This window comes from Dryobates pubescens, chromosome 11, assembly GCF_014839835.1.
Source record: "Dryobates pubescens isolate bDryPub1 chromosome 11, bDryPub1.pri, whole genome shotgun sequence".
NCBI classification, from domain to species: domain Eukaryota; kingdom Metazoa; phylum Chordata; class Aves; order Piciformes; family Picidae; genus Dryobates; species Dryobates pubescens.
This window is the reverse complement of record NC_071622.1, coordinates 7,468,714-7,493,376: the sequence shown is the minus strand read 5'-3', so window position 1 is coordinate 7,493,376 and position 24,663 is coordinate 7,468,714. Positions and strand designations below refer to the sequence as shown.

Genomic DNA, 24,663 nt, shown 5'->3' with positions numbered 1-24,663 from the left:
CAAACAATTCCATTTTTACATATTTTTAATTGATTTTTATTAAAAAGTATCAACCATTGCAGGATTAATAACACCTTGCTTTAAACGGTGTCAGCTATTCAAGGAGAAGGCAAGCTTTCTCATGCAAGGGCCATAGCCTAGTTACTCATCAGAGCTCAGGACCAAAAGCCAAGAAACACAATGGATCTACCTCTGTTTCTTCTTCAGTGTCAATTGTGGCATTGACTGCTTCACTGGCTCCTCCTTCAAAAAAGGCATGTACAGGCATGACTTATTTTAGAAGGGCAAGCAAGAACCAACATGCACCAACCCAGGAAGGAGCTCTAATGAAAACCATTTGCTGCATTCCAAGCATTTAAGTGTTGGCATGGAAAAGAATGTGGCAAGATTTGTCTGCCTTTAATTCTCTCAATCCACCAACTCTTCGGGTCAGCAGGCTGAATTTACCCCTTTCCTATCATTTCATCCATCAAACTCTAATGCTCACTTGGTTGCCTGCTGCTAGAAACAGGTTACTGTAAGTAAGGCTTCAACTGCAGGCACACAGCAACAATGAGCTATTGCAACCCATACGTACTGCAGGAAACAAACTGATTCTGTTGGAACCGGAAAACACTCCCAGTGTATCTATACAAACTGACCTTGATAACCATTTTTCCTGCAATTATATTAGTAGAAAAAACAGAAAGCAAAGAAGGCCTAACAAAAAAAAAAAAAAGCATTTATAATCTGAAGTCACAATTATTTGGATTCTAAATAGAGCCTGTGCAGATAAGAATCTGGGATACAGCAAGCTAGCAGCGGCATAAATTATCATACAGGCACAGAAGATTAAGTACCTAGTTGCTGACACAGGCAAGGGAAACAGCATCTCTGCAATAACACTTCTGTTAAGAGCAGAAGGCTCTATCCATAATGACAGCACTTTGAACATGCTATACACTCAGTTCTGCCTAGAAGCAAGCTGTAGCCCATGACAAGGTGCCTCTTATTTAAATAAGGTCTTTCTCGCCTTCCCCACAAAGACACCAGCAGTAGCAGCCCACAGATTATATGCCTGTGAGATTCCAGATGAATAACCCATTTGCTTCATCTTTCGAAGCCCGTAAAACAGCTACAAGGATCTACTGAGTGCTGAAGTTCAGAGCACACAAATACCTCTCATAGTACAAACTTCATTGAAATTCTTCACGACTAATACCGGTTTTGAGCTGTTTCAAAGTGCTTTTCCAAGCCCCGACGTTCCAGCTGTGCTTCAATGTCCACTTACATTTGAGGGTGCTCAAAAAACATTATTAGCAATTATGGAATGCACCAAGATCCCCTATTAACAGTGATGTGTGAGAGCAAACATGAAAGAAATGTTCTTGCCCAGCTCAGTTTCGGCACGGTTTGGATGGCGGATAAGTGAAATGAGGAAGTGAAATTACAAAGCACTTGTTAATTCATGAGTATGTTTCCTGGGGTCCAGGGTGAAGAGGGGAGGGTGGGGGGTGGTGGTGGAGGGAGCACTCCCAGTAAACTGAATTTACTGCAAAATGCATTTAAAAACCCCCAAAACAACAGACCAAAAGCATCTAATTGGACAGCATCTCTAACCTAGATGTATTTCCACGATATCAGAAAGCATCAATAGGAGAACTGCAGAGGTTACAGATCAAAAATATTTATCCTTTTAGTTTGAGGCTCTGATGAATGGCCCAGCAGGCTCCCAATGACTGTCCAAACACTGATACTAAAAATCCCTCCCCAAAACACACACCCTCCACCTGCATTTGTGTGCCCCACACACAGGGAAGGAAGAGAAAGAATGAGACAATGGGTCTTGCTGTTTGCTGTTCAGCATTTATCTGCCTCTTACCTTACTTTCTTCTGTCCTTGAGACAGTCTAAGAAGGAGGAAGAGGTTACCCACCAGCAAGATATTCAGTAAGCTTTGCCCTGAATACACTGCATTTAGATGCATCTATCTCCATTAAAATCATACATTACAATGGTTCCCTGTACTCTCCAAAGGCACTGAAGTGATGAATAGAATAGAATAAACCAGGTTGGAAGAGACCTTTGAGATCATCGTGTCCAACCTATCACCCAACACCACCCAAACAACTAAACCATGCCATCAAGCACCCTGTCAAGTCTTCTCCTGAACACCTCCAGTGATGGTGACTCCACCACCTCCTTGGGCAGGAGGTGAAACAGTCACCCTCCTATGAGAAGGCAGGGGGGAAGCATTAAATCCAACATATAGCCTGTGTAGCCAATGCAGATAGAGAGGCAGAAAGAGGGGGTTTAAGCACAAGCTCTTAAGCTCATAGCCAGGCATTTAGGAAAAAGACTAGTATTCAAAAGCTTGCACATCCAAAAGTTCTTACTGAAATAACTGGTTGCCCATCACTTCTGATCTAGCACCTGTGTGCATAATTACAGCCTGTGTGTCTGAAGTTAGACTCCTGTTTCAAAGTCTCGGCCTCTGTCTTTACCTGAGGATTTCTTTAGTGCCTCTGATTATAGTACTTTCATGTGAACTTTCTTCTCTGTGAGAACCCACTGTGTAACAGGAACACAGAACCTGTGATGAAGGACTGGAGAATATTGTTTGAGCCAGATGCTTGATCTGCCACCTGCCTGCCATGTCTCTTCTGCAATCTCTTGGTCTTTCTTCTTGCTGGTCACTACCTAGTCAGTCCTTCTGATTCCATCCCAGGCATCTGGTGTGGAATCAGATGTCTTATAGGACTAAGAGTATATCTAGGCAACGTTGGTTTTAAGCTGCTGTAGACATGGAGGAGGCTCAGGGGAGATCTTATTGCTGTCTACAACTACCTGAAGGGAGGTTGCAGACAGGTGGGGGTTGGTCTCTTCTCCCAGGCAACCGCCAACAGAACAGGAAGACACAGTCTCAAGCTGCCCCAGGGGAGGTTTAGGCTGGAAGAAATTCTTAGGAAGAAAATCTTCACAGAAAGAGTGATTGCCCATTGGAATGGGCTGCCCAGGGAGGTGGTGGAGTCACCATCACTGGAGGTATCTAAGAAGAGACTGGATGGGGTGCTTGGTACCATGGTTTATTTGATTAGATAGTGTTGGGTGATAGGTTGGACTCGATGATCTCAAAGGTCTTTTCCAACCTGGTTAATTCTCTTGTATCCTATCCTATCCTATCCTATCCCATCCCATCCTATCCTATGGTGAGATAACTGTAATGAGCAAGCTAACTTTTCCATGCACCTGGCTCTTCCAGTGCATCCCATTTGTGAATTCACCTATCAGCTGCCTCACATACTGCACCTTACAGGTGCTGTGTGCAGGGGTGCATGAAAGTGTCTGGAAGTCTAAGCGTAGTAGTGTCTGCAGTAATACAAGCTGGCAATGTTAGTGTGGACAACAGAGCTGAATGCAGATGGATGTGGCAAAAAGTGCTGTAAAAATGTTGACTGCTGCTTTAACTTTAAGGGAATCCACAGAATTCTTTGAACTTGTGCACGTTTTCAGGTTGGTTCTTTTGTCTTTTTTAATACATATAGCTGTGTCATAACCCCCATGAAAAAAATTTACTACAGCCATCCTTCCAGACATGTTAATTTTCAGCTTGGGCAAGATAATTGCTGTTGGAAAATTTTGATGTGCTGCACAATAAAAGAGCTTACTGAATTTGACACTGCTGGTTTTATCATTGACTGTGATGCATTGTTTTGAGACAAGAATGCTGTTATGTAGTGGTTTGGGAAAGACTTTTCTTTTTTTTTTCCCTTTTCCCTTTTTTTCCCCCCCTTTTTTCTTCTTTGTTGCAGTGTATCCCTTTTGTACTCCCTAAAGCTCATCTTAATGAAAGAGCCTGTGGCTTTGGAGGAGAGAGGGGTTTTTTTTCCTAATAAGTTCCTTTGCTGTAATTGAAAATTTTCCTTCCCAGTGTTTCCTGCCAACAGCAGTAATTTAAGTAAACTATAAATGCAATTAGTGGAGTTCCAATTCTTTGGAAACCTTCATTTTTTAGATTTGTTTTGGGGGGTTGTGTTTGGGGTTTTTTGTGTGTTCTATTTTCAGGGATTGCACAGACTGGGAAGAAAAAAAGCAGTAAAAGCTTAAAATTCTCAGGATTGTTACGATTAGGATAGGATAGGATAGGATAGACCAGACCAGCTTGGAAGAGACCTTCAAGATCATCACATCCAATCCATCATCCAACACCATCTAATCAACTAAACCATGGCACCAAGCACCCTATCAAGTCTCCTAAACATCCCCAATGATGGTGACTCCACCACCTCCCTGGGCAGCCCATTCCAATGGGCAATCACTCTCTCTATGAAGAATTTCTTTCTAACATCCAGTCTAAACCTCCCCTGGCACAGCTTGAGACTGTGTCCTCTTGTTCTGGTGCTGGTTGCCTGGGAGAAGAGACCAGCCCCCACCTGGCTACAACTTCCCTTCAGATAGTTGTAGACAGTGATAAGATCTCCCCTGAGCTTCCTCTTCTCCAGGCTAAGCAACCCCAGCTCCCTTAGCCTCTCCCCATAGGGCTTGTGCTCCAAACCCCTCACCAACTTTGTTGCCCTTCCCTGGACACATTCCAGCCAGTCAAGCTGAATTATCCTTTTACAAAACATTAAATGTTAATCCTTTGAGTGAGAATACCCTTCTGATATCAGCTTTCACAAGCAGAATCTGTCTTTGAACATTTAATGTTGCTTCTTTCCCCCCCCCCCACCTCAGTTCTTAGGTACCTTTCTGTGGAGAGCCTTTGACTCTGAAATGGACAAAACCAGACAGACATCACTTAGGTCTCATCCTCTGAACCTTTGCAGTAAAAATTGCAGGCATGCACTGCCTTCCAGATGGCAACTGCACACTTTGGAGAGTTTTTAAAAGTGCTAGAACACCATTTCTTCCTGCTCCCTCCTCCCCCCCATCTCCTCTAACACTTGCTAATCCCTGCTGTTATTCCGCCAGTGTGATTCATATTGTTTGAATAACTTGAGTTTTACTTGCATAGCACTGCAAATATTTAACTCTGCTTTGGTGATCACAGTAGGCTCACCTGTCAACCCTGGAGAACTTAATGTCTTCAGAACTGTGGATCCTATTACCAGTCACACTGCAAATATTCTATACAGCAAAGGAGTTGTTCACAATTTAGGTATTGTGTTTACCAGCTCAAGCTTAGTTCCTGGATAAGATGGCTCTGATGGTTGCCCCTCAGAAAAAGAGAATAGGTGCAGTGCTAAGTTGATGAGCCTGAGGTTGGAGACAACCAAGGAGAAGATGAAAGTTGTGTTCAAAGTGGCACCAAGTAGAAAATTAAAAGAAGGGACTCTAAACATCATCCTGTTAGAAAACGTTAGCTGTCTGCTGCATACTGCAGTCCAATTTCCAGCAAAAAAAACCCAACTATTTGGAGAGTTGTTAGGGAAACCTTTTTCTTCATGTGAGATTGAAGGTTTTAGGTATTACCTAATGTGCACACTCAAGCCATGCTGATTAGAGCCTTCCAGATCAGGTTGTATACCTTAATGCCTTGTGGGTTTCATTAGCTTCTCCTGGTTACTGGATTCTTCCTTAGGCACTTCATTATAGTCTTTTTGACTAGTACTGAGAAAAGAAAACTCAGGAGGAGCAAGAAAGCAGAGGGGTGGGGTACATTTAGAGATGGTTGTGTGCTCTGTGTCTCCTGAGATTTGGTCCCTAATTCTGGTCCAACTTGTTTGCATTTGCATACACAGAGCATCTACCTTGAGTGCATTTAGAGATCTCCAGCAACATGTCAAGTCATTTTACTATCTGGTCCTGTTGAACTGGCAACTTTTGACTTTCCAGAAGAATGAAGGGAGCAACTGTGCAGCCTTTCTCATGGATGTTTTTATTGACAGCTCTGAGCATATACCTGTTAACTCTAGATGCCTTTGCTTTAGGGGAATGAGTCATGGTACAGAGTAAAAGAGATGGAATTTCCCTTGAAGCAATTAAAAAAACCCAAACAGATTAGCATGCTCTGATGACAAAGGATCTATTTCAGATGATTTTCAGCAGCTAACAGCTGGCATTTTTAAATGCCTCCTGGCTCTAGGATGGTGCAGAAGAACTGCTGTTTAAACTTGGTAAGAACTCTAAGTATGTGCAAAATTCTGCAGATTAAATTGATCCTGATGATCTCTCAGCCAATGACCAGCATGACCTGTGGATTAACAGAGTAATAAATCTCTGCTTGTAGGCTTCATTCTTTTTGTCCTTGCTTCGGCTATTTTTCATAGCATCCATTAGAGCTACAGCTTCATTTTATATACTACCCTGGGAACAGGAAGAGGTCTTTCAGTGGTGCTGTATTGGTGCCAGTGCTGGGAAGTGTAATGTGTAAAGGCAGTCTGGACCTTAGCAGGTGTAAAATCCAAATACTGGAAGGGCAAGTTTAGCCTTACTGAAAGTATGCCAAAGGTAATGAGCCTCTTGTTGAACTGTGGCTACTTTGTGTCCCTCCTGGTAGGGACTTGGGTATTGGAATTGAATATATTTAGTTGCATAAAAATATTCTTTGATGACAAGAATGGTTGTGTGGTATAAAATATTGCAATTATTTGCTTGTCCTTTTTGCTGCTTGTGTTGTAGGACTGGAAGTCCAGGTAGCACACATCTGTGTTATTACCTCTGCCAATTTGATTGTTTGGGTTCATTAGCTTTTCCTTTACAGGAGTCATTAAGAGTCAGGCCTTGCATCTACTTGCTTTAGGGTCAAGAAAAAGCCATTCCTCTGGATCCCAGGGATTTGAGCTCCAGAGAAGAGTAATGGTAACTTTGTTCGAAGCAGCAGTAGCTGCACTCCCCCTTTAGTGACAGAGAACAAACAGTGTGAGAAGTTCACTGTAGGACCTGAGGAAAAGAGCAAGGATCATGGAAACAGAAGTAGTGTTTAAAAAAGCAGGAAATAACTCAGGTGTTAGGAAGACTAGTCTAGTCTGTAATGCAAAAAGTTGAGAAATCATTGCATTTCATCATTGCACCTGTGTTTTCCAGCACAAACCAGAATGGATGCATCACACCAGATGTCTGGTAGAACTGACTGCTATCTGCATAGTAAATTGTTACTGTTCTTGACAAAAAAAGCACTACTTCTCTCACCACAGAAAAAACGTTGCAAGCTAACAGGTGCTTTCAAGCACCTAGTTAATTCTATCATCCTTTTAAAACACACAGAACTGTGAAGTCTTTTTACTTTGGCAAAGAGAGTTACAGTAAACCTACAAGCTGCAAAAATCTCTGTTACTGCCTGCCTGCTTCCTGGCATGTGAGTATCAGCTCAATCTTTTGGGTTAAAAAACCCAACTAACTGAACATATACAGAAAGACAAGTCACTTGCCTGTGCTTTACGCTTCTCTGCTCATGGAACAGAAGGCTAAGTTAGAAAGAAGTGAGACTGTCACCTTCGTTGTCACATACGGCATCTATCTTGCGGACAAGAAACAGACACAGGTAAAAAGAACTTTTCTCAGTGCCAAAAATTTAGGAAGCTTCTGTTTATATTCCAAGATGAACGTGTTTATAACATGTCAAACCAAGTTTCTAGCAATGTCCTTATGAAATTTCAGGGACCCTGACTCCTCAAAGCAGTAGGTCTTGGGATGTGCTTCAGATTTCTTGTATTGAAGTTTCCTTTTTAGCTTTTGTTCAAATTATTCTGATATCAAAAAAGGAGGTGGCTACAAGCTTGAATATTAGGTACATGTATGTGTGCATGCCTGTTTCAATAGCTTTATCTAGGCTGACATACAGACTGTGTGCTTTTTCTTGCTCCAATTCAGCTGGTAAAATTATTCCTAGCACACCTTTGACCATTTTGAGAGGCATTTATGCATTTTTTTTATGAACTTGTTTTAGCACAAACACTTCCCTGATTGTATGCAATAGAATTTTCCAAGGAGTTGTCAACACTTGAGCCATATTTGGTCTTAGTTTTGCACTCCACAGTTTCAGTTTTGCTGTAACAGCTCACTTAAGTTCTCAGCTTAATTTATGAGAAAGTGGCTGAATGCATTCTTAGCAAACACAGAGTGGTGCTGATGACCAGCTCTGCCTCTCCTTTCTCTGTGACATACAAGGCATCATGCTGTTTCATCTTCCAAGGGGTGTCCTTTTTCTCCATGGTTTTATTCTCTTTACAGGAGTACAACATTTCTCCAACTCAAGAAATGTACATCTGAAGGGCTTAATATATCTGACACTTCCCAGCTTTCAGAGTTGAAGAGCCTCATTCATGTGCCATTGACCCCGGTAAAAAAAGAACGAGTGGCTCTAGAAGCAGGCACCTCCTGATGCAGTATTAACTAGAGAGTGCTAGACTAACCAGCTGTACTGGTTTGGGGGAAGTGGTGTCTGCCCTAACTTTTTTCTTTTGAAGAGTGCATGAAGAAGGGAGCAAAATAAACCCCTGTTTTCAGTCATTACTGGCATTACAGTCATTCAATCTGGACTATCAACTCCAGTAAGACTGAGTGAGGGTTAGAAAGATGTGAGCACAATCATGCTGGTTTATCAGCTTAAGACACTTCCTTCTTGTTGAAATAATGCTGTAGGCACTTGTATTGAGCCTAGGTGATTAGTCATCCCAATAGCTGAAGAGCTGCAGACTCTGGTACCCATCACTGTATCTTACATGTTAGATACGAGTTAGGCTGGTTACAGGTAGCAGTAAACCTGACTCATCCACTGAGTCAGTGGATGCAAAATTAAACATGATACATGTAGCAAGTAAATTACACTGTTCAAAGCAAGTGGAGTTTGAAAAGCTTGTAGAAAGGGGAGTTAGTGCTGGCATTTGGAGAATGTCACACTTGAAACCTGATGCTATAACTTAAGGCTACAGGAATTACTTTGTAACACAAATAGAAAGCAGTGTGTCTAAGACAATGAAGTTATTTCACAGAAGTTAAGACAAAGTAGAAATTCTTTACTTTGTTTATATTATTTTCCCTGGGAATCAAATATTTTTGCAAATCAGTTAAAAGGAAGAAATACTTTGGTCCCAAACACAGCTTGATGTGCTGCACATACCAAAAAATTCCATTTAAAATCACACAAGGGGGCCTGGCTTTTGATGACAGGAGACAGGAAATTCAGTGTTCGGGCTGAAATTCCATCTCCAGTTCATACTCTTGAAGCCTGATGTTGTGGCATGTATGATGTGCTTGACCCTTTCTTTCTCCAGCAAAAATTGTACCAGCCTCCACAGGAGTTTCAGCTAGGTCTCAGTTGTAGCTTAAGCACTTTGGAGTGTTTGAACTCCTAGTCAAGTTCTTGAAAGCAAGTAAAGGACTCGATTTAAGTTAGGTGGTCTTTCAAACTTTTTTCCCCTACACCTAATGGCTCTTTGCTTTTTCATGAATGAAAGCAGTCCATCTTATTTGATTGCAGTGATCAAAGCCTTAGGGTTTCCAGAAAAAAACAACACAGGACAGGATTATTTTCTTCTAAACTCAAGTTTTGGGTTGTTTATATCAAAGTAACCCCACAGAATGCAGGGCCTCCTGTGATACAACTTCAGTTCAATGGGAAGTTAAATGCTGCTCTACCTGGTCACACCACTTCATGTGAGGACAGGAGGAAGCTTTAATCACTGAATTTGTATGTGTTATTCAGTGCTGGATGCCTGATATTACTTTGCCAATTCCCTCCCAATGCACACATTGTAAGAGTGATTTCCTACCATGTTCATGTGCAGAATGAGAACAACAAGAGAGGTTCAAGTGGATCCTTGGTTTACAGAAAGGTCAAATTGATCTCAAAAACCTGCAGTAAAAACCTTTGTTGTGGGAAGCAGAAAGCTGGCAAAAATGGTGGCTTATAGAGGATGCAAACTGGCCTCACAGGCACACTTCTCAGGAGAGAACTGCTGGCAGATCAGTTGAAGGAAAAATCTGCTGTAGGTTGGTGTGGGCCAGGTAAATTGAACACACTGGGGACAGCTCTGGAGAGAAAGTATCTCCTCTTAGCAAAAGCAGGTAAGCAAGGAAAGTTGTGTAAGTATTGCATTGTGCTGAAGGCACAGGGAAAGTGCTAGATGCATTTGCAGTATGTGGTTAGGTGATGAGAGCCCTGCTCCCTGCCTCACAAAGCTCCAATGCATGTCAGATCCTGCGCTGAGCTTCGGATCGTGGCAGCAGAGCATTTGTGCTCTTTTTGAACGTTTGGTATGAATTAATAGCTGTAACACTCCTGTTGTAACAATTAGCTATTGTTTGTGAAGCACTGCAATTTCAAGATATCCCAGTCAACACATAACAACTCTCCCTTCCTCATCTGTACACAGCTGCCAGGGTTTAACTTTCCTACAAGGAGGAATTATCAAGCTGTATGACTCATTCTGTGCATATATATACATCTAATTATAATGAGATTTCAGCCTGACCTCTCTCTTAGAAATTCAGATAAACCTGCTTAACAGAGTACAGTAAATAATTTAATATCCACAAAGCAGTGCAAGTGGCTTTCATATGCTATGTTATCTGCTTCAGTCTAATAGCATAGGCCCATAGAAACTGCAGTGCACAAACAGATTTGTTTGCCTTCCATCAAAAATGGGTTCTTGCTCATGCATCCATTGCATAGCGTGTATGGAATAAGATCATATGCTACTGCTGCTCACAGCTTCATGTCCCCAGGAGTGCATGCTGCCTGCTAACCCCCTGGCAGGGGCTCAGATCTGGTCTTTGAGGCCATTGGAATGTGCTGCCCAGGGAGGTGGTGGAGTCACTGTCCCTGGAGGTGTTCAAAAAGGGACTGGATGTGGCACTTGAAGCCAAGGTTTAGTAGTCATGAGGTGCTGGGTGACAGGTTGGACTTGATGATCTTTGAGGTCTTTTCCAACCTTATTTGATTCTATGAATACTAAGAAGCATCTCATGATGACACCAGAGCTTGTACTACTACTATGCAAGGTTCTCCAAGTCTGATGGTGCTGCATGCCAGGAAATCAAGAAATGGAAGCAAACAGTGAGTTGTCAGATTAGGAATGTGGCCAGAACAGAGAGAGGGGCTTGAAGAAGCCGCTGAAATTAGTTGGAGAGGCATGCAAGTACAGCAGGAAGCGCTGCAGATTCTTGCAGCTACAGAAACAAACCACTAGCTACAGATTAGAGCTGAGTACTGAGAAAGGAATACCCAGTTCCTGGTTTTACTGAAAATAAGCACAGCAGATCTGTGCCCAGCAGCTCAAAGTCAGTGAGGCAGTCTGGCAGTTCCTTGGAGCAGTACCATCTATTAAAGCATCCACTTCACTTTCCTGTGTTTGCAAGGATAGACACCCCCACCAGCCTAAACCACTCTGTGATGCTAAGGATAAACACCAAAGTACTTCAGAAGAGGCATATATCATAGCTTCTGGCTGCAGCAGAACTTGGAAAACAGAATACTGGATTTTCAAAACTGATAAGACTGTGGATTTAGAACAAGGGCAAAGTCCTACTGCAGTCTATAATTAAACAATTCCATTCTTATTTTGAAAACAAACAAACAAACAGACAGAAGCTGCTCCTTGCCCAACAGTTTTAAAAACAAAAGCCACTTGGGAAAGGACATTAAAAACAATGTAAAATGCTGCCAAAAGGGAAAAACCCAAGGCCTACACACAATCAACACCTTCCTAAGCAAAATAATCTGCTCTGCATGATCCACTTGTTGAGCCTCTTGTGTGTTTAAACATGCAAGAAAAGAAATCTGTAACACTTCAGACTTTGCCTCCCAGTAACAAAGTGCTGTCTATTATTAAAATCCCCAAGGCTCCTTTAAGACCATTTGTGGTTGCTGCCCTGCCTGTTAGCAGCACAGGAGGCTACTAAGTTGTCTAAATCGATTCAGCAAACATTTGCCACAAGTTCTCAGCTTCTTTGGTCATGGGGGATAAAACAAAACCACTATATGTACACACACACACAAATAAACATGTCCCACCCTGCCCTCATACATAAGCTCTAAGCAATGCTGTATCCCTTTTACTTAGGTGTATCACCAACCCAACTCTCCAAACACAAGGAGGGATAATTAAACTCCTTACAGAAAGGTCCAGCACAGGCTAGAGTGGGAAAGGTTTTGCCTTGGAGTGACAGACACCTATTGAACAATGAGCCTCTGAATCAGTTACGTCTTGAAGGAAGTGAAACCCTGACAGAAGTTCTCTGTTAGTAGCATTGGACTAAGATCAATCATAATAATAATAAACCAGGTTGGAAGAGACCTTCAATGTTGAGCACTGGAAGCTATAAGACCACCTTTACAGACCACAAGCCAGAAAAAACCCTTGAGAGAGTGGTGGATCTGTTTGTCCTCCTGGGTTATATTTGAACTAGTGATTCACTATGTCCATCTTACTAATAATTGCTTCAGCTAGCCACTCTGGACCCCTTCTCTAACCTCCAGAGCTCAACTACTACACTACAGTTACTTTAAGATTTAAAAATGCCACTACTTTTGCCAGAAAACACGATTAACTGCACTCCTTAGAACATGTGCAGCTCTCTTAAAGCTCCATGAAACCAACAACTACTCTATTGGACAAAATTGTGTGTGGATTCTTTACAACATCAACTTACAACGGCCTTCACTCATGTGTTTTCTTACTGAGGGCATGAAATCTCCACCTTGGTCCACATAAAGCAAGCAGTGATCAGTACATCTATTTGTGTGAAATCTCACTAGAGCTATCCTGTTCCTCTTAAATTCTGCAGCCACCTTCTTCAGTCTAAAACTTTTCCTCTTTGGTCTCAGGATGTTTCAGTAATTTCTTCTCTTACTCTGAATTATAACTATAAAAAGGTTATTCTTTGAAGACTTTCTTAAGATTTATTTGCTTGCCAAGCACTCCAAAATAGCTACAAAGCAGCTACAAAGTCAGCTCTCCATTAGGAAGCATCTGTGTTGGTTTCGTTTTCTTGACTTTCTGGGTGGAGAGGGATGTTTAAATAGCAAGCATCTGGACGAAAGGGGGGGAACACTTACTGCTGAAAACAACAAACAAATGAAAAACCACACTGAGGAACATCTGCCAAGATTTAGTATAGCAAAGCATTATGAAGCTTCATCTCTTCTAGGATATATTTAGGGAGTGGAAGGGCCTGAAATCTCCCCGTTTTAACTGATCAGAGGACCAAAAGAAATTGGCAATAATGCTTAGCAAAGCCTGCCTGAAGAACCTGACCCTCTTATATAAAAGGACTCCCACATGTGCTGTATCTTGACATTTCACAGTATCACAGTTATCACTAAGGTTGGAAGAGACTTCAGAGATCATCGAGTCCAACCTGTCACCACAGACCTCATGACCAGACCATGGCACGTCCAATCCCCTCTTGAACACCTCCAGGGATGGTGACTCCACCACCTCCCTGGGCAGCCCATTCCAATGCCTAACAACTCTCTCAGTGAAGAACTTTCTCCTCACCTCAAGCCTAAACTCCCCCTGGCACAGCCTGAGTCTGTGTCCTCTTGTTCTGGTACTGGTTACTAGAGAGAAGAGACCAACCCCTTCCTGGCCACAACCTCCCTTCAGGTAGTTGTAGAGAGCCATGAGATCTCCCCTGAGCCTCCTCTTCTCCAGGCTAAACAATCCCAGCTCCCTCAGCCTCTCCTCATAGGGCTGTGCTCAAGGCCTCTCCCCAGCCTTGTTGCCCTTCTCTGGACATGTTCAAGTGTCTCGATGTCCTTCTTAAACTGAGAGGCCCAGAACTGGACACAGGACTCAAGGTGTGGCCTAACCAATGCAGAGGACAGGGGCACAATGACCTCCCTGCTCCTGCTGGCCACACTATTCTTAATGCAGGCCATGATGCCATTTGCCTTCTTGGCCACCTGGGCACACTGCTGGCTCATGTTTAGGCGCGTGTCAATCACCACCCCCAGGTCCCTCTCTGTTTGGGAGCTCTCCAGCCACTCTGACCCCAGCCTGTAGCTCTGCATGGGGTTGCCGTGGCCAAAGTGCAGCACCTGGCACTTGGACTTGTTGAATGCCATCCCATTGGACTCTGCCCATCTGTCCAGTTGGTTGAGGTCCCTCTGCAGAGCCCTTCTGCTCTCTAACAGATCAACATCTGCTCCCAGCTTGGTGTCATCTGCACATTTGCTGATGCACTGACTCAATCCATGACTCAATTTCTGAAAGTCTCTCTCTACCTTTGCTCTTACATTAGAAATACAGCCCCTGTGACTTAGTGTCCATCACTAATAGTAGCCAGAACCAGAATGGCAGAATTGTCCCCTTGGAAGGTGAAGAAATTCACTGTCCATGTATGTGCATCAGAGCTTAATATGAAATCTTCAGATGTGTGATGGCCACACACATCCTGATGACTGGCACATAGCTAGCCAACCTTCTCATTTTACAGTAGCCCTCGGCAACCATACCAAGAACTTGTTGTAATTGCTAATTAATAGCATACTTGTCTTTGTGAGAGGGTAGGAAAGGGTTAATCCTTTAATTAAGCAGTTCCTACAAAATTGAAGTAAATAAAAAAAACCATTGACTTTATAAAATATGAATTTCCCCTCAACCTGTACTCAAAACAGCAGGAAAAGCAATGTATTGATTTTGACTCAAAACAGGCAATGCTATTCCTAACAAGGGAACAGCCTCTTCTTGTTTTTCCTGAGCAGGATTACAGGTACAACCCAGTAAAACTGGGTGGGAAGACTCACATGACTGAAAACTTCAGTTTCTCCTTTGACACTAGGTCTTGGTCAAGGTGTATGGGCAATGGAATAATTTCCTTTTATGGGGTCTAGATGAAGCTGTAATCTTGATATTAATCCAAAAATAGAAGGTGGTAGGGACTAGCATCATCCAGCTGAAACACTCCTGAATCACTACACCCAACTGGACTATAAAGAAGATTTAAATACAATGCAATGTCACTGAAACAAAGATTATTTAGGGGCAGCTCAATAATAACCCCTACACCTCATTTAAATTACCAGTGAAATTTTATGTTCCTACTGTGCTTTCTTTTTCATCCTAACAAGTGCTTCTGATGAGGAAAGACATCAAAGGCTAGGAGCAAAGTACTCTTCTCAGGCCTGGTTGTGCAGTCTTCCCACTGCATAGCAAGTAGAATGTGACTAACTCACTAGTCACCATAAAAGAAACCATCACTCAAGGTGAACAGCAGCAGAAGAATCTGGCCTGAGAACTGTTTCATAATGGAGTATGTATATCATGAAATAGTCTTACCTCAGTAAGTGCATGCAGCTGTCCTTGATGCACACAGACACCCATAAACCTACAAGAAACAAGAAAAGAAAAGTGGTTTGGGATTTTTTTCCCCCCCTAATTTTTTTTTCCCCTCCTCCTGTAAAGAAACTATGATAAGAAGTACTGGCTATGCCAAGAGAGAAGAAAGAAGAGAAAAAACCAGCCAACCAACAAACATCCTCATAGATACTGCATATCACAAGGCTGATTATTGAAAAGTCTCAACACAAAACAAAATCACGTGTCTGCACTACAATAACTTGAACCAGCAGTTGCAAGAGAGCACAGGAGACAGCTCAGCCTCCAGGTGGAAAGTTACTAATTCAACTACAAGCAAAGGCCAGTACAGAATAAAGTTATGCAGAAAGGAACAGCCTCAGAGTTCTGCTTTAAGGAAGTTTAAGTCAAGTAATCCACTGCTGGTCTGCACAAACAGAAAATTACTTCCCTTTGTGTTTTGCTGCTTAAGCATAAAGATGTTTCTTCCTATCCCATTCCTAACCAGTGAGGAATATAAGGGCACACAAGTACAGCACACATCCCCTCCCCACCCCCCTATTTCCAACAGCTGAATGGAAGCAAGTGCTGCTAGTATCCTGTACGTACACAATGCACTAAAGTTACCTACACTGCACAAAGCTCAGGCTCCTGCTGTTACCAGCAATGACTGGCACCTTTCATTTTTCTGGAAAGCACAGAGAATGTGCCATACATTTCATTCAAGAGGAGCAACTGAAAGCTCACTCTTACCACAACACAAGCTGAACTGAAAAGTGGCAAGGATAGAGAAGCTTTGCAGAGGGACCTTGCCAGGCTGGACAGATGGGCAGAATCCAATGGCATGAGATTTAACACATCCAAGAGCCGGGTTCTGCACATTGGCCACAGCAACCCCATGCAGTCTTACAGGCTGGGGTCAGAGTGGCTGGAGAGCAGCCAGGCAGAGAGGGACCTAGGGGTGCTGGTTGATGGTAGGCTGAACATGAGCCTGCAGTGTGCCCAGGTGGCCAAGAGGGCCAATGGTATCCTGGCCTGCATCAGGAGCAGTATGGCCAGCAGGAGCAGGGAGGTCATTCTGCCCCTGTACACTGCACTGGTTAGGCCACACCTTGAGTACTGTGTCCAGTTCTGGGCTCCTCAGTTTAGGAAGGAGGTTGACTTGCTGGAGCGTGTCCAAAGAAGGGCAACAAAGTTGGTGAGGGGCTTGAAACACAAGCCCTATGAGGAGAGGCTGAGGGAGCTGGGGTTGCTTAGCCTGGAGAAGAGGAGACTCAGGGGTGACCTTATTGCTCTCTACAACTACCTGAAGGGAGGTTGTAGCCAGGTGGGGGTTGGTCTCTTCTCCCAGGCAAGCAGCACCAGAACAAGAGGACACAGTCTCAGGCTGAGCCAGGGGAGGTTTAAACTGGAGGTTAGGAGGAAGTTTTACACAGAGAGAGTGATTGCCCATTGGAATGGGCTGCCCAAGGAGGTGGTGGAGTCACCATCCCCGGAGGTGTTCAGTAGGAGACTTGATGGGGTGCTTGGTTGCATGGTTTAGTTGATTAGGTGGTGTTGGATGATAGGTTGGACACGATGATCTTGAGGGTCTCTTCCAACCTGGCTTATTCTATTCTCTTCTATTCTAAAATGCAAATTAATATTAATAGCAAACATCTCGAATGAGAAAGTTCAGTAAAACTGGAAATTGTATGCACTTTAGAGGCCTCCTTGCATGATTGAAGTGTTGGTTCTTTTTAGATTAACTAACCTTCGTGCGTCTCATTTAGATTTTGCTCTTGACAAGCAAAAACCACATTGTCTGTCATTTCCACAATGGTCAGAAAGTTCCACTTGGCAAGCAAGCAGTAGAAATGCATGACTTCATTAAATGTGACAGGGGAATCCTGTGGAGCACAATTTGAAGGAAAAGGACCTTATATATCCTCAGACATTTCTGAATTTAAGAACAAAAATGATGCAAGACACACATAGTACTAGCTGCTAAGCTGCTTTTCAAGAAATGAATGATCCTTACTGTTCTCTTGTCCAACAGCTGACTGGTAAATTACAAGCAGCCAAAGGAAAATAACACAGGTAAGGTTCTTTGCCTAAGCTGAGCAGTGGAAATCTGTTTTTATAACCAAAGAGGCCACAGGACTGGTACTTGGAACTTCTATCACTTGTTTTTACCTCCAAAAATATTCCCTGAATAAAAGATAGGAATCTTAATTGGACAGACAGTAAAAATCCCATTCCTCTTGTTAACTAGAAGAACAATAGGTCAGAGAAGGGCAGCAAAGCTGGTGAGAGGTCTGGAGCACAAGCCCTATGAGGAGAGGCTGAAGGAGCTGGGGTTGCTTAGCCTGGAGAAGAGGAGGCTCAGGGGAGAACTTATTGCTGTCTACAACTACCTGAAGGGAGCTTGTAGCCAGGTGGAGGTTGGTCTCTTCTCCTAGGCACCCAGCACCAGAACAAGAGGACACAGTCTCAAGCTGCACCAGGAGAGGTTTAGACTGGATGTAAGGAAGAAATTCTTCACAGAAAGAGAGATTGGCCATTGGAATGGGCTGCCCAGGGAGGTGGTGGAGTCACCATCACTGGAGGTGTTTAGGAAGAGACTGGATGGGGTGCTTGGTGCCATGGTTTAGTTGATTAGATAGTGGTGGATGATAGGCTGGACTCGATTAACTCAAAGGTCATTTCCAACCTGGTTAATTCTATTCTTCCTCAATATATTCTCAGTCTCCAGAGGCCTAAGGCATAGTGTTAATAGATTTACAAGCAAAAATGGAAAAAGAAACCCAAGATATGAGTTTCACTATTAGACAACTTTTGAAAGTATTATTTTCTCTTTTATGAATGACACAAGGTTAATCCACTACTGCAGTATTTTCAATCAACAAAGATTGAGGCTAAGCAGTTGAAAACAATACTGTTTTCATCTACATATCCACTCTTCCTTTGCAAAGTTGATTACTTTTAAATTAGGAATTCAGTGTGTTTGACTTCGTTGCAAAATATTAATGCAGTCAGGAACTAGTAAAAATTTTGGCTAAGTTGTATTTCTTGCCTCATCTTTACCAAACAAGAAAACTATCTCTGTCACACCAAGACTAGCAGAATGTAACTTTTTCTCTAACCTGTTTTGATCAAGGGAAGCCTCAGTGGAAACACTCACTACCTGTGTGCTTAAGGTAGAAAAGACACACTGGTTCAAGTTACCAAGAGTTCAAAAAGCCTTAAACATCCAGGGTTTCTACTGGGAAACAGACATACACTACTAACTATAAATCAGAAGTTAAAAACAAAGGTCAGTATCATGGTTTCATGGGGAGTTAGATAAAGACACATTTATAAATTCCACATATTTAGAAGTTATTATCCAGGAAAAGAGAAAGTAGACACACTGATAAAGACAGAATTAATGAGTTTACAAGCAACATATTGAAACCATTTAAACTTTGTGTCAAGAAGCTCAGTTTTCAGGCTCTGGGAAATAAATTGATAGAATAGAGCTCTAGTGATCCAAATTCCTGGAAAACTTCTTAGCTGCTGAATCAAGCAATAATAAGCCTCTTGGCTAAGCCAAGCACTGCTACAAAAAACAGTTGGAAAGCTCTTCCACTAAAAGGTAATACATGCAGCTGCTACCAGGAATTACAATTACCAAGCAAGACTTTACGTAAGATTTCAATGTTTGAGATTGCCCAGATGAGATTCCAAGTTCTGTGGACAGTAAGCTGATCATGCTGGTCCTACACAGCTGAGATTATTCCTGTTGGCTAGACCCACTGTCTCCAGAGCCAAAACACGCTTGTAGGTGAACTTCAGCAGAACATCTTGTCAGCCAAAGGTTACACTTCCTATAAGCGTTTCTAGTTGAAAGAGGCTTCAATGAGCCAGTCGTCCACAACACAGGAAACTATTTGCAGATTTAAGGAAGTTTACTTTCAAGACAGTGTATCTGGCCTTATCAGAAAAGCTGAAGCACTTCCAAAATTCTAACTAGGTGTTGGAAGTCTCCCCAGAACCCGCAAATATGAAGGATGCTATTTGAATCCACGCCGCTAAACACAACGCAGCACGTTTCCACCACCAAATGCTTTCTAGCAAATGACAGTGATGTTCAGAGGTTGGAAGATTGTTTCCATAAACCTCCATCAAGCTGGAATATCTCCTCTCCTAGACGAGTGCAAGAGAAAGTACTCTGGATATTTTTCTCAGTTACCCTGCTTTCATTTCAGTGAGACTGCAAAACAGATAATCCTGGAAAGGAAAGGGGAGATTAAGAACTGTATCCTTACCCTACAATCTTTGCCTTCTTGACAAATCAAGATAAGCAAATATCCAGGTTATACAGCCACTGTAGACATCCAGACACTGAACACTTGCTTCCCATTTGAAGAACTTCACTGGGGACTTGTTCCTGTTCTATGCATAAACCTGGGCAGCTACACTGTAACATAAGCTGATGCCCTCTGAAATCATGCTACTCGTATGATGAAACTCAGCAGTTTGATAACATTAAACATAAGAAACAAACCAAATGCACCAAGGCAAAAGGCTCTCATATCAGCTAAGTAACACAAAGCAAAACAAGGTCAAAAGACGAGATGCTTAATCCACAGCACTGACAGTTACTGGAGAAGGAAGAGGAGCAAGAACATTAAGCCTGCATCAAGACCTTCCTTCATGCCTTAAGCCTGCATCAAGACCTTCCTTCATGCTTTAGTTATGCTAAGTTACAAATGTATTTTAAGTTTTCTGCACTTGCCTTTTGATTCAAGATGTACAGGTGATGTGTTTCATTTGTCCTTCCTATAGCATATTCTCCACCACACATATGGCCTCTCCTCTGCTGTCTTGTGCACAGCGTTTCTAAAATACTCCTTCTTGATAACCAAACTAAACAGGGAGAAGTGAAAGTATTTTCCCTTTCTGTTATTGTTCACTACAGGACAAAGGATCCTATAACACAAAAGGCATCCTTCTGCCTATTGTTATAAAGTCAATCACAAGTAATTTCACAAAAAGAAAGGTTTGACAGGAGAAAACTGCACCAACACACACCACACACCCTCCCGACTCCCCCCACCCAGTGCTGTGTTTCCAAGGTGCTAGATTTGTCTGAAAGGAGAGGAAACAAAACTCCCCTTGAAAGAAGTTCACGTAATATGCACACTGTTTGCTTATCTGTGTCTCTCTGTGTGTGTGTGCATGCATACAAGAAGGTGGATTTAATCAGCGAGTCGATCTGCCTGCGCGCTCACTGCCAAACGCAGCAATGCCTCCAAGTGCTCCCATGAGTGCACTTCAAGACACGAGCTAAGGCTTTCTGAAGAAACACAATGTTTTAACTGAAGTCCCCGAGGTGCAGATCAAATAAAGAAACACTTTCCATGCAAACAGCAGTGGTATTAAAGACTGTAATTCTATCTCAAAATTAAAGACAGGCTAATTTAAGAGACAGCGCAGGAGATGGAGAATCTGGGTTAGCACCCTGCGTTATTTGTGAAAATGAGAAAAACACACACCTGTGAGACATTACCAGAATGAAAAGGTATCAAGCTGCAGCCCTAAGGCTCCTTCCCAGCTAGGACACAAGGACAAAGATTTTGTGAGTCCTTTCCAGCCCTATTTTCTTACTTTAGTTTAGGTAAAAACTCCTAACTATGGCAGCAAATCAGCATTCAGAGAAGCAGCAAGAAACATTTAAAATATACACTAGACCTTTCTCATAACCCTGGTACCAGATCTAACCCATGTCTTGAACAGCAATGTGCTTTAAATGGAACAAAAGGTAGTAAGGAAATGAAGAAATGCTCCAAACTTCTGGTTTCCCTAACCTCAGCAATTACAGTCTTGCCATGTATCAGCCAATCTGTATTGAAGTGCCTATAGTAAACATCACATGGTGCAAAGCAGAACCCCAGCTCACTTTTCCACTCCTGCTCTTGCCATCTCTTTTGAGGGAATGTGATAAAAGCAGAACTCCCACACCTAGGGCAGGGAGAAATGCAGATCAGATACTGAAAAATATTTTAGTTCTCCATGTTTAGCTTATATACAGGAGTGAGGTAGAGATAGGAGATGAGCTTGATAGCAGAAACAGAGGAGAACGCTCCACGAACACCATTAGCCTGCTTTTGCTGTGCACATTCCTAAAGTCTCCCTAAGCTAGCCTCTGGGGAAAAAGGCTAAACAAAAAAATTCCACATTTTTTCCATACACAGTTTGTTATGATCACCAGACAGTGACTGAACAAAATGTTACTACATTACATCCAGTCTACCTCTGGAATCACACCTGCTAACTGAAAGCAATAGGGAAGGGACAAACAAAAATACCTCTAAATCCCCTTATTTGTTACCATCATGCTGATGAAGATGCAACAGCTGAAGTACTCTATTCCAACATATTCTTAATACACAGAAAATATTCTTGTCCTTAATACATCAGAAAATATTTTTTATATATATGTGGATATATTTGAGCACTAGAATCTTTCTGATGGTGCCATGGGGATGCTATACTTACTGAGGACTTGGTAGGTCAAAATAAAGCTCTTCACTTACATCAGTCTTCTGATCAAGATGGATCTACACAGCTGGCCAGGAATAGCATTTAAGCACAGAAATACTGAAATGAGTAGGGATATTTAAAGCCTTTCACCCCACAGCCAGAAACACAAGCCTTTTTTAAAGCCTAAATAATCAGACTGATACCTCACCAACTATTAGAAGCAGAGAAATTGAAGCATCTTGACACAACTGCAACTCCTGAAATAGTACAGCAGAGTCAGAACACAGACCTGCCCTTAGGTAATCTCTACCAGGCTAAGGAATGGAAGAAAGTCAGCCACTACTGACAAACTCACACTCCAGAACGGTGACTGCAGACCAGGATAAAAATGTCAAAAGGTATCTTCAGCTTGAAAATGAGCTCATAAGGACTGAAGCAAGAGCAGTTTCACATACTCAGTAATATTTATTATTCACATCAGTGCAATCAATGGCAAAAAACTGCAAAAATCTTTGCAATGGCATCTTGAAGTTAACTGGTGGGCACATGGGAATAGATAGCTTGAAAATTTTGGTATGCACTTTAAAGCACTGGCAAAGGGATGGGGATTTGAATCACCTACAGAATAACAATGATCTTTGACTCCCAAATACACCACTAGGAAGATGAATCTCTTCTCTCTTCCATATCACTTAGTTCTACATAAACCAGGGAAGAGTTCTATGACAAAAGCAGTGATTAAATTACAAATTTTAGGCACGAAAGCATCAGGATGTTCAAAAGAACCACCAGTCTGCACCCAGATTAAGGAAGACTTCAGTACCCCAAAATCAATGGATCATTGCTGAATGTGGCATTCACTTTCTAAAACATTAACTGACTGAACTGCACATACTGAAACAAGCTGAGAGCAGACTTTGGATGCCATAAAGTTAGTATCTATCCAGTGTCAGAATTTTACAAGCTACTTGATATCACAGCACCTCACAGCCCTCTGCCTCGGCTACAATTAACCACTGAGTGCTCAACATTTCAGCCTAGGAACCCACTAGCAAACAACAGCTCAGATTGTACATATTATATAAAAGCAGAGTACATCTTCAAGGCATGTGGAGGACATCCAGTGTCTAATCAATACATAATTAAAGTTGAAGCTAATGACAAAACTGCTTGCTCAGTAGAGGTAGAACTTCAAAGGACAAAAATTAAGTGAAGAAACTAACATTTAACAGCAAGCTGAGGTCTCTGGAAAGAGGAGTTACATGTTAGAACTTCTGGGAAGAGAATCATTCCCTTTAAATACTAATATAAACTTTAAATTTCCCAACAACAAAAAAAAAAATCACAGAAAATGTTTCAGCAGAAACATGTAGAACATTTTCCTAGTGACCCCTCAGCAATACCATTCCAGCTGCTCTTAGTGGACAACATGATGATTTATGGGCTTCTGAAATATGTAGATGTTTGTAGGCATGTGTGTATCCATATACAGATAAGAATAGAATAGAATAGAATAGAATAGAATAGAATAGAATAGAATAGAATAGAATAGAATAGAATAGAATAGAATAGAATAGAATAGAATAGAATAGAATAGAATAGAATAGAATAGAATAGAATGAACCAGGCTGGAAGAGACCTTCAAGATCATTGCATCCAACCTATCATCCAACACCACCTAATCAACTAAACCATGCAACCAAGCACCCTATCAAGTCTCCTCCTAAACACCTCCAATGATGGTGACTCCACCACCTCCCTGGGCAGCACATTCCAATGGGCAATCTCTCTCTCTCTCTCTCTCTGTAGAATTTCTTCCTAACATCCAGTCTGAACCTCCCCTGGTGCAGCTTGAGACTGTGTCCTCTTGTTCTGGTGCTGGTTGCCTAGGAGAAGAGTCCAACCTCCTCCTGTCTACAACCTCCCTTCAGGTAGCTGTAGAGAGCAATAAGGTCTCCCCTGAGCCTCCTCTTCTCCAGGCTAAGCAACCCCAGCTCCCTCAGCCTCTCCTCACAGGGCTTGTGCTCCAAACCCCTCACCAACTTGGCTGCCCTTCTCTGGACACGTTCCAGCAACTCAACATCCTTCCTAAACTGAGGGGCCCAGAACTGGACAGATAGGCAGGTAACATTTGAAAGAGAGAAAAATATCTTCTCCCACACAGAGACTGGAAAAAATACAGTGAATTATTTTAAATTTTAAAATAAATAAATAAATGAAATGACACATAACTAACTCACAAAACCACCAAGTTATCTGCAGCAGAAAGAAAAATAATTGGGTTTACTGTGTATTACTACTCAGTAGAAGAATCAATCTAAAAAGGATTTTCTTATTTGCATTTTCTGTAGCAATGTCCTCACTCTCTGCAGCAAGGGAATTCACCTAACAGATAAGGAAAAAAAAAACCAGTATTTTTCACCAGGGAATCAACTCTCTTTGAAGAGGTCTCAAATCATGCCATTTATAAAGCAAGCAGAGTTTAGTCTTCAAAACACATTATGCAAAGATAAAACACTTCTATTTCAGTCATTTATTTCTTTTGTGTTCACTTATAACCTAGTTGAGCACACAGAAGAAGAAAAAATGCTTCTCTATCAATCCTGTGTAATAGCTGTGATCAAATGGAATTCCTTCTCTGCTTCATGCATAAATCAATATATGATTTTCTTTCTTCGCGACCATCTGTGCAACACCATGAACTTCAAATTATTCATAGGCTCTAAGGCCAGAAGGGACCAGTATATCATTGATACGATCTCTCAGGCATCATAAGACATTTGAATTTCAGCAATTACTCAGAGCTGAGCACAATAACTTTTGTTCTCAGCAATATCTGCGTAACTCCATTCAAGGAGGAGGGCAGGGTTTCGTGAAGCTGCAACTGAATGCTTTTTCAGAATCACCAAGGTTGGAAGAGACCTCAAAGATCATCA

At 42.1% G+C, this 24,663-nt stretch overlaps 2 protein-coding genes across 2 annotated transcripts in view; both read right to left on the bottom strand.

Annotated features, from left to right (window-relative positions):
• Window positions 1-24,663, bottom strand: part of TESK2 (testis associated actin remodelling kinase 2) — a 91,335-nt gene that overhangs the window by 34,123 nt on the left and 32,549 nt on the right. The window contains exon 4 of the mRNA XM_054165558.1: window positions 15,203-15,251. Coding sequence (XP_054021533.1) covers window positions 15,203-15,251 — 49 coding nt within the window. The remainder of the gene's footprint in view (window positions 1-15,202; window positions 15,252-24,663) is intronic.
• LOC104301629 (selenoprotein Pb-like) overlaps window positions 1-24,663 on the bottom strand; it is a 94,090-nt gene that overhangs the window by 58,085 nt on the left and 11,342 nt on the right. The window lies entirely within an intron of this gene.